The sequence below is a fragment of the Nyctereutes procyonoides genome, unplaced genomic scaffold (genome assembly GCF_905146905.1).
Source record: "Nyctereutes procyonoides isolate TBG_1078 unplaced genomic scaffold, NYPRO_anot_genome, whole genome shotgun sequence".
NCBI classification, from domain to species: Eukaryota; Metazoa; Chordata; class Mammalia; order Carnivora; family Canidae; genus Nyctereutes; species Nyctereutes procyonoides.
The window spans coordinates 55,867,247-55,878,083 of NW_026575125.1; the positions used below are offsets into that span (position 1 = coordinate 55,867,247).

Here is a 10,837-nt window from a genome sequence, read left to right on the forward strand (position 1 = left end):
TTTTCTCATGTGCATGTTGGCCATGTCTATGACTTCATCTGTGAGATTTTTGTTCATGCCTTTTGCCCATTTTATGATTCGATTGTTTGTTTCCTTGCTGTTGAGTTTAATAAGTTCTTTATAGATCTTGGAAACTAGCCCTTTATCTGATACGTCATTTGCAAATATCTTCTCCCATTCCGTAGTTTGTCTTTTAGTTTTGTTGACTGTAACCTTCGCTGTGCAAAAGCTTCTTATCTTGATGAAGTCCCAATAGTTCATTTTTGCTTTTGTTTCTTTTGCCTTCATGAATGTATCTTGCAAGACGTTACTGTGGCCGAGTTTAAAAAGGGTGTTTCCTGTGTTCTTCTCTAGGATTTTGATGGAATCTTGTCTCAAATTTAGATCTTTCATCCATTTTGAGTTTATCTTTGTGTATGGGGAAAGAGAGTGGTCTAGTTTCATTCTTCTGCATGTGGATGTCCAATTTCCCAGCACCATTTATTGAAGAGACTGTCTTTCTTCCAGTGGATAGTCTTTCCTCCTTTATTGAATATTAGTTGACCATAAAGTTGAGTTCCACTTCTGGATTCCCTATTCGGTTCCATTGATCTATGTGTCTGTTTTTGTGCCAGTACCACACTGTCTTGATGACCACAGCCTTGTAGTACAACCTGAAATCTGGCATTGGGATGCCCCCAGCTATGGTTTTCTTTTTTAAAATTCCCCTGGCTACTCGGGGTCTTTTCTGATTCCACACAAATCTTAAAATAATTTGTTCTAACTCTCTGAAGAAAGTCCATGGTATTTTGATAGGAATTGCATTAAACGTGTAGATTGCCCTGGGTAACATTGACATTTTCACAATATTAATTCTGCCAATCCATGAGCATGGAATATTTTTCCATCTCTTTGTGTCTTCCTCAATTTCTTTCAGAAGTGTTCTGTAGTTTTTACGGTATAGATCCTTTGCCTCTTTGGTTAGGTTTATTCCTAGGTATCTTATGCTTTTGGGTGCAATTGTAATGGGATTGACTCCTTACTTTCTCTTTCTTCAGTCTCATTGTTAGTGTATAGAAATGCCACTGACTTCTGGGCATTGATTTTGTATCCTGCCACACTGCCAAATAGCTGTATGTGTTCTAGCAATGTTGGGGTGGAGGCTTTTGGGTTTTCATGACATCGGCGAAGAGAGAGAGTTTGACTTCTTATTTGCCAATTTAATGCCTTTTTAATCTTTTTGTTGTCTGATTGCTGAGGCTTGGACTTCTACTACTATATGGAATAGCAGTGGTGAAAGTGGACATCCCTGTCTTGTTCCTGATCTTAGGGGAACGGCTCCCAGTGCTTCCCCATTGAGAATGATATTTGTTGTGGGCTTTTTGTAGATGGCTTTTAAGATGTTGAGGAATTTTCCCTCTATCCCTTCACTCTGAAGAGTTTTGATCAGGAATGGATGCTGTATTTTGTCAAATACTTTCTCTGCATCTATTGAGAGGATCATATGGTTCTTGGTTTTCTCTTGCTGATATGGTCAACCACATTGATTATTTTACGACTGTTGAACCTGCCTTGTGTCCCGGGAATAAATCCTATTTGGGCATGGTGAATAATTTTCTTAATGTGCTCTTGTATCCTATTGGTGAGTATCTTGTTGAGAATTTTTGCATCCATGTTCATCAGGGATATTGGCCTATAATTCTCCTTTTTGGTGGGGTCATTGTCTGGTTTTGGAATTACGGTGATGGTGGCCTCATAAAACAAATTTGGAAGTACTCTATCTCTTTCTATCCTTCTAAACAACTTTAGTAGAATAGGTATGGTTTCTTCTTTAAACGTTTGATAGAATTCCCCTGGGAAGCCATCTGGCCCTGGACTTTTGTGTCTGGGGAGGTTTTTGATGACTGCTTCAATTTTATCCCTGGTTATTGGCCTGTTTAGGTTTTCTATTTCTTCCTGTTCCAGTATTCATAATTTGTGGCTTTCCAGAAATGTGTCCGTTTCTTCTAGATTGCCTAATTTGTTGGTGTATAGCTGTTCATAATATGTTTTTAAAATCGTTTGTATTAAAAAAATAAATAAAATCGTTTGTATTTCCTTGGTGTCGGTAGTGATCTCTCCTTTCTCATTCATGATTTTATTAATTTGAGTCTTCTCTCTCTTCTTTTCAATAAGGCTGGCTAATGGTTTATCTATCTTATTTATTCTTTCAAAGAAGCAACTCCTGGTTTTGTTGATCTGTTCCACAGTTCTTCTTTTGTCTCTATTTCGTTGAGGGCTGCTCAAATCTTTATTAACTCTCTTCTTCTGCTGGGTGTAGGATCTATTTGCTATTTTTTCTCCAGCTCCTTTAGGTGTAAGGTTAGCTTTTGTATTTGAGTTCTTTCCAGTTTTTGGATGGATGCTTTTATTGCGAAGTATTTCCCCCTCAGGACTGCTTTTGCTGCATCCCAAAGATTTTGAACGGTTGTATCTTCATTCTCATTAGTTTCCATGAACCTTTGTAATTCTTCTCTAATTTCCTGGTTGACCCTTTCATCTTTTAGCAGGATGGTCCTTAACCTCCACGTGTTTGAAGTCCTTCCAAACTTCTTGTTGTGATTTAGTTCTAATTTCTAGGCATTATGGTCTGAGAATATGGAGGGGATAATCCCAATCTTTTGGTATCAGTTCAGATCCGATTTGTGACCCAGTATGTGGTTTTCTGTAGAAGGTTCCATGTGCACTTGAGAAGAATGTGTATTCAGTTGAGTTTGGATATAAAATTCTGTCCATTCTGTGAAATCCATCTGGTCCAGTGTATTATTTAAAGCTCTCGTTTCTTTGGAGATGTTTTGTTTAGAAGACCTATGGAGTGTAGAAAGCGCTAGATTGAAGTCACCAAGTATAAGTGCGTTATTATCTAAGTATATCTTAATCTTAATTTTGGTTATTAATTGATTGATATATTTGGCAGCTCCCACATTCGGGGCTTATATATTGATGATTGTTAAGTCATCTTGTTGGATAGATCCTTTAAGTATGATATAGTGTCTTTCTTCATCGCTCACAGTCTTTGGGGTAAATTTTAGTTTATCTGATATAAGGATGGCTACCCCTGTTTCTTTTGAGGACCATTTGAATGGTAAATGGTTCTCCAACCTTTTATTTTCAGGCTGTAGGTGTGCTTAGGTCTAAAATGGGTCTCTTGTAGACAGCAAATAGATGGGTCCTGCTTTTTTATCCAGTCTGAAACCCTGCGCCTTCTGATGGGGTCATTAAGCCCATTCACATTCAGAGTTACTATTGAAAGACATGAGTTTAGTGTCATCATGATATCTATTCAGTCCCTGTTTTTGTGGATTGTTCCATTGGACTTCTTAAAGGAGAATTTTGAGAGTCCCCCTTAAAATTTCTTGCAGAGCTGGTTTGGAGGTCACATATTCTTTCAGTTCCTGCCTGTCTTGGAAGTTTTTTTTATCTCTCCTTCCATTCTGAATGAGAGCCTTGCTGGATAAAGTATTCTTGGTTGCATATTCTTCTCATTTAGGACCCTGAATACATCCTGCCAGCCCTTTCTGGCCTGCCAGGTCTCTGTGGGGAGGTCTGCTGTTACCCTAATATTCCTCCCCATAAAATCAGGGATTTCTTGTCTCTTGCTGCTTTAAGGATCTTCTCTTTATCTTTGGAATTTGCAAGCTTAACTATTAAATGTCGAGGTGTTGAACGGTTTTTATTGATTTTAGGGGAGAGAATCTCTCTATTTCCTGGATCTGCATGCCTGTTTCCCTTCCCAGATTAGGAAAGTTTTCAGCTAGGATTTGTTCAAATACATATTCTGGCCCTCTGGCCCTTTCAGCGCCCTCGGGAACCCCATTTAAACGTAGGTTTTTCTTCCTCAGGCTGTCATTTATTTCCCTTAATCTATCCTCATGGTCTTTTAATCATTTGTCTCTTTTTTCCTCAGTTTCCCTCTTTGCCATCAACTTGTCTTCTATGTCACTCACTCGTTCTTCCACCTCATTAACCCTTGTCGTTAGGACTTCTAGTTTGGATTGCATCTCATTCAATTGATTTTTAATTTCTGCCTGATTGGATCTAAATTCTGCAGTCATGAAGTCTCTTGAGTCTTTTATGCTTTTTTCTAGAACCACCAGTAGCTTTATAATAGTGCCTCTGAATTGGCTTTCTGACATTGAATTGTAATCCATATTTTGTAACTGTGGGAGAGAGGACTGTTTCTGATCTTTCTATTGAGGTGTGGTTTTCCTTCTAGTCATTTTGCTCAGTGCAGAGTGGCCAAAAACAAGTTGTATTGGGAAAAGGAGAAAAAGAGAGAAGAGGAAGAAGGAAAGAAAAGAAAAAAGAAAAAAGGAAGAAAAAAGAGAAAAAAAGAAAGAAAAAATAAGGGGGGGAAGCAAACAGAAATCAAAAAGAAAAAAAAAAAACAAGGGGGAGTGTCTTCTGATTCTGTGCACTGTAAGTCCCTTGACTTCCCCTGGAATTTTCCAGTGCTGCTAGGTCAATAAATTGTTTTTCCCCTGCCCGCCTTGCTGGTCTTCTGGGGGAGGGGCCGGTTTGCTGATTTTCAGGTGTTAGCACTTGGGGGAGCTGCTCTGCCCCCTGCCTGATGTAGGGCTCAGTGAGTGATGTTTATCATGTTTATCCGGTGAGGCCACGGTGAGACTCAATGGCGGTTGTTTGCCCTGTGAGGCCCCAGGAGGAACAACCACAGGGGCAGCTGTCAGCTCTGGAGCCCTGGATTCAGCTCCTGCAGTAACTACAGAGCTCTTAGCCTGCAGGGGCCTGGTTGCTCCAGGGGCGGGGCTGCTGATCTGCTCAGCTTGGGGCAGGAGCGTCCTTGCTGTCCTGTGCCCTCCTGGCCTCTGCCTGTCCCGGGCGGGGGGAGCACCGGATCCTGGGTTGTGTCCCCGGCGCCATGTGCTCCTGGGCCTGCGCTGTTGGATTCGCGCTCCAGGGGCAGTCCCATCACTGGAGCTGCCGCCTGAGCCCCTCCGAGCTGCTCCCGGGTCCAACCGTGCACACGATGCAGCCCTTTAGGGAGCTCGGAACACTCTCCCCAGGGCGCAGGTGCTCTGTTAGTGTCCCAGGGAGCCTGAGGGCATCCCTGCCCCTCCTGGGGTCCTGCTCTAACTCCCTGCGAGCACCTTTCCTCCCAGAAAGATTGGTGAAGCTCCTGCTTCTCTGGGATGTTGCTTTACTGTCCTGGGGGCACTTGCCCAGGCCTTAACCTGGCTCCTCGCGGGGCCCCTCCCCCTTGGATGCCTTTTGTTTCTTTATCCCCACCCCCCACCCCGGCCTTCCTACCTTGATAGAAGCGTGAACTCTTCTCACTGTAGCATTCTAGCTGTTTTCTCTTTAAATCTCAGGCTGAATTCGTAGATTTTCAGGATGATTTGAAGGTTATCTAGATAATTTGGTGGGGACAGGTGACTTGGGGACCCTACTCTTCCACGAACTTGCCCCTCCCCTCCTACAGCATCCATTCTTGATCAAAACTCTTCAGAGTGTAGGGATAAAGGGAACATTCCTCAGCATCTTAAAACCTATCTATGAAAAGCCCACAGCAAATATCATTCTCAATGGAGAAACACTGGGAGCTTTTCCTGTAGATCAGGAACAAGACAGGGATGTCCACTCTCACCACTGCTATTCAGCATAGCATTAGAAGTCCTAGCCTCAACAATCAAACAACAAAAAGACATTAAATACATTCAAATGGCAAATAAGAAGTCAAACTCTCCCTCCTCGCAGATGACATGATACTGTACGTAGAAAACCGAAAAGACTCCACCCCAACATTGCTGGAACTCATACAGCAATTCGGCAGTGTGGCAGGATACAAAATCAATGCCCAGAAATCAGTGGCATTTCTATACACTAACAATGAGACTGAAGAAAGAGAAATTAAGGAGTCAATCGCACTTGCAGTTGCACCCAAAAGCATAAGATACCTAGGAATAAACCTAACCAAAGAGGGAAAGAATCTGTACCCTAAAAACTACAGAACACTTCTGGAGGAAATTGAGGAAGACACAAAGAGATGGAAAAATATTCCATGCTCATGGATTGGAAGAATTAATATTGTGAAAATGTCAATGTTACACAGGGCAATTTACACATTCAATGCAATCCCTATCAAAATACCATGGACTTTCTTAAGAGAGTTGGAACAAATCATCTTAAGATTTGTGTGGAATCAGAAAAGACCCTGAATATCCAGGGGAATAATGAAAAAGAAAACCAAAACTGGGGGCATCAAAATGCCAAGTTTCAGCTACAAAGCTGTGGTCATCAAGACGATGTGGTACTGGCACTAAAACAGACACATAGATCAATGGAACAGAATAGAGAATCCAGAATTGGACCCTCAACTCTATGGTCAACTAATATTCGACAAAGCAGGGAAGACTATCCACTACAAGAAAGTCTCTTCAATAAATGGTGCTGGGAAAATTGGACATCTACATGCAGGAGAATGAAACTGGACCATCTCTTACACCATACACAAAGATAAACTCAAAATGGTTGGAAGATCTAAATGTGAGACAAGATTCCATAAAAATCCTAGAGAAGGGATCCCCGGGTGGCGCAGCGGTTTGGCGCCTGCCTTTGGACAAGGGCGCGATCCTGGAGACCCAGGATCGAATCCCACGTCAGGCTCCCGGTGCTTGGAGCCTGCTTCTCCCTCCACCTGTGTCTCTGTCTCTCTCTCTCTCTGTATGACTATCGTAAATAAATAAAAAAAATTTTTAAAAAAAGAATGTTGCCTTTAAAAAAAAATCCTAGAGGAGAACACAGGCAACACCCTTTTTGAACTTTGCCACAGCAACTTTTTGCAAGATACATCCATGAAGGCAAGAGAAACCAAAGCAAAAATGAATTATTGGGACTCCATCAAGAGAAACAGCTTCTGCGCAGCAAAAGAAACAGTCAACAAAACTAAAAGAAACCTACAGAGTGGGAGAAGATATTTACAAATGATGTATCAGATAAAGGGCTAGTATCCAAGATCTATAAAGAACTTATGAAACTCAACAGCAAAGAAACAAACAATCCAATCATGAAATGGGCAGAAGACATGAACAGAAATTTCACCAAAGAAGACATAGACATGGCCAAAACCACATGAGAAAGTGCTCCGCATCACTGGCCATCATGGAAATACAAATCAAAACCACAATGATATACCACCTCACAGCAGTGAGAACACCAGTGAACATTAACAAGAAAGGAAACAACAAATGTTGGAGAGGATGTGGAGAAAGGGGAACCCTCTTGCAATGTTGGTGGGAATGTGAACTGGTACAGCCACTCTGGAACACTGTGTGGAGGTTCCTCAAAGAGTTCAAAATAGATCTGTCCTACAACCCAACCACTGCACTGATGGGGATTTATCCCAAAGATACAGATGCAGTGAAACGCCACGATATCTGCACCCTGATGTTCATAGCAGCAATGTCCACAATAGCCAAACTGTGGAAGGACCCTGGTGTCCATCGAAAGATGAATGGATAAAGAAGATGTGGTTTATGTATACAATGGAATATTACTCAGCCATTAGAAATGACAAATACCCACCATTTCTTTGACGTAGAGGGACCTATGCTGAGTGAAATTAGTCAATCAGAAAAGGACAAACATTATATGGTGTCATTCATTTGGGGAATGTGAAAATTAGTAAAAGGGAAAGGAGAGAAAATGAGTGAAAATGTCAGTGAGGGTGACAAAACATGAGAGACAGCTAATCTGGGAAATGATGAGGGGTAGTAGAAGGAAGGTGGGCGGCGGTTTGGGGTGACTGCCTGATGGGCACTGCGGGCGGCACTTGGCAGGATGAGCACTGGGTGTTATGCTATGTTGGCAAATTGAACTCAAATAAAAAAAATTTCAAAAAATAAAAGAAAAACAAATATCAAATCAACCTAGATGTTTAACAATTAGGAAGTAGTTAAAAATATATACACACATGAACACTAACAAGACATACACATGGATATATATGTACATATACTAATGTATCTATCCACCTATTGAGTTATCAATTCAATGTTATATTACCAGCCAGAGAAAATATTTTTAAAAGTAACTTTAATGAAATGAAATGTAATAGAGTATATGTGTATAAACATATATATACACACATTTTTCCGTGAAAAAGCAATATAAAAACAGTATATACATTCTTATATAAATATATGACATATGCAAAAAATACTAGAGAAGTACACCCAAACACAATTCAGGTAGTTCCTGGAAAATATTACAGATATATGGATGAAAATGATTCAGGATCGTATTGGGAGTCATTGGAATTGATTTGCAGGGACATTAAATTTCTTCTGTTAACTTGTCTGCTTTGTTATTTTTGTCTGCAATTGAAGCTGAATGATTTTTCTGACAATGGGGAAAAGGGCAGCAAGTGGGCACAAGCAAAGAGCATTTACAACCCCAAACAGGGAAGTGCCATTTGCAGCCCATCGAGCTGGCCAAGACACGCACAATGCACGCACCCACGCGTGCACACACAGACGCGCACACACATCAATTACAGTGACCAGGACACTATGCAGGGGAAATGGACACACTCGTTTTACTAGCTGTGCTGGCTGGCATGAACGCAAATCAGTACAATGCTTATGAAGGGGCCATTTGGCAACACACAGGAAAAGTCTTTAAAATATCCTATTGTGGATCCTGCAAGTCGACAATTAAGAAGACCATCCGGTAGGCTAGCGAAGATTTGGCTTGGCAAGGAAGGATTCATTCATCAGAGTATGCAATGTTGGGTTTAAACACAAGGAAAGAACTGGGCACCAACTGAATGTCCAATAATGCGGGATTGATTACAGAAATGTTAAAGATCCATCTATACAGTCTGCAGGCACTGAAGATGACATTTCTGAAGCCTGTTGAATAGCATGGAAAGAAGTTCAATGGGTTGATTTTTGTTTGGTTTTAGTTTCTGAAGAAGCAGGTTAAGAAACACCACACATAGGAACCATTCTGTAACGGTGTGTTAAAAGGGAAGGTGGGGTGGGAGTGAGGAAGGGAGGGAGAGAGAAGGAGAGAAGAGAGCCTGGAAAAACAGCACACCAAGAAGTGGCTGTCTCTGGGTAGTAGGATCACTGGGAACAATTACTCTCTTGGCTTTCCCTCATCTGATCTCCTTTTCCTTTCTGATGTTTCTACCATGAAATTGTGTCACCTGTGTAGTGAAGGAAGCAAGCATGAAGGTGCTTTTTAAACCAAACCGCAAGGAGAAGAGGCAGCCTGTAATCTATCAAGTGGCACAGATTAGCAAGATTATTCGCAATGCCCTTGGTGGGGGGGGGATGGGGAAAGCAGAAGAGAGGAAGAGGGGAGGAGGTGGAGGAGGAAGAGGGTAGGAAAGGTGAGAGGGAGAGAGGGAGAAGGAGAGAGGGAGAGAGAGGAAGGGGGGAGAGATCGAGGGAAAGGAAGGAGGGAGGGAGGGTGAGAGGAGAGAGAGAGGAGAGAGAGAGAGAGAGAGAGAGAGAGAGAGATAAAGAGAGACCTGCACTCCCAGTACAATACAATACACTGCTGGTGGGTTAGGGGGGCAAAGAGGGTGGTTGTAAACCGGGTGGGAGCCAAGGTTTGGCTCTGCTGGCTGGCTCGTCCCTGGCATGTCTTCATCGCAAGGTGGCCTCCTCATCGGTGTCTTCCTCGAAATCTTTGACGTCAGCACTGGTGGACTGCCTGGCCCAGGCTCCCCTTTCGGCCTCTCGTTCTTTATGCGACTTGAATCTCCCAACGAAAATTTTGCGGTAGTTCAGGAACATGCCATTCATCGCATCAATGGCCCGCTCTGCGGACTCCTGCTTCTGGAAGTGCACAAACCCGTAGCCCTTGGGCCCCTTTTCGTCGCAGGCCACTTTGCAGGACAGGATGTTGCCAAACGCCGAGAAGATGTTGTACAGCGCCTTGTTGTCGATGGTCTTGCCCAGGTTCTTGATGAAGACGTTGCCCACCCCACTCTTGCGGAGCGAGGGGTCCCGCTGGGACCACATGATGCGCACGGGCCTGCCCTTGATCACATCAAAGTTCAGGGTTTCCAGGGCCCGCTTGGCATCCACCGGTTGCTGGTAGTTGACGTACGCGTAGCCCAACGAGCGGCGGGTGATCTTGTCCCTGCAAATGCGGATGGACAGGATGGGCCCGGCCGGGCTGAACTTCTCATACAGCATTGCCTCTGTCACTTCAGGATGCAGGTCGCCCACGTACAGCGAGGCCATAGGAAAGTCTGGGTTGCCTTCGGAGCCCCGGCTGGTCTCCGCATCCACATCTGCAGCCGCCGCTGCCGCTGCCGCTGCCGCCGCCGCAGCCGCCGCTGCAGCCGCCGCCGCTGCAGCCACCGCCGCCGCCACCTCCGCATCCGCATCAGCCTCCCCCAAGGAGGGCGCCGCAGCCTCCGCTACTGCCGCGGCTGCTGCTGTGGCGGCGGCGGCGGCGGCTTCAGCCGCGCTGGCCTCCACAACCGCTGCCGCCAGGGCGGCCTCCGTCTCTTCCCCCACTGCCAGGGCCGCCGTCGCCTCCCCCTGGGTGGCCTCCCCCACTGCCTCCTCTACTGAGGCCTCGGCCTCCACCTCTGCCTCCACCTCTGCTTCCGCCTCAGCTACGGAGGCCTCCGCCACAGCCTCTGCCACGGTCGCCGCCGCAGCCTCCGCCGCAGCCGCCGCCGCAGCCGCTGCCGCCACCGCCGCCGCCACTGTCGCCGCTGTCGCCACGGTCGCCGGTGCCACCAGGCCGCTGCCGCGACCTCCCTTCCCGCGAGCTGGGGGACGGAGGGGCGGGAAAGGGCAGGAGGGCGTGTGGGCGCTGGAACCCGGGCCGGGGG

At 44.7% G+C, this 10,837-nt stretch overlaps 1 protein-coding gene across 1 annotated transcript; it reads right to left on the reverse strand.

Moving 5' to 3' along the window:
* Window positions 1-9,495: 9,495 nt before the first annotated feature.
* Window positions 9,496-10,415, reverse strand: LOC129517502 (polyadenylate-binding protein 1-like 2). The gene has a single exon (XM_055337357.1). The coding sequence runs from the start codon at window positions 10,233-10,235 to the stop codon at window positions 9,633-9,635; it is 603 nt and encodes a 200-aa protein (XP_055193332.1). The 5' UTR covers window positions 10,236-10,415; the 3' UTR covers window positions 9,496-9,632.
* Between the last annotated feature and the right edge of the window lie 422 nt (window positions 10,416-10,837).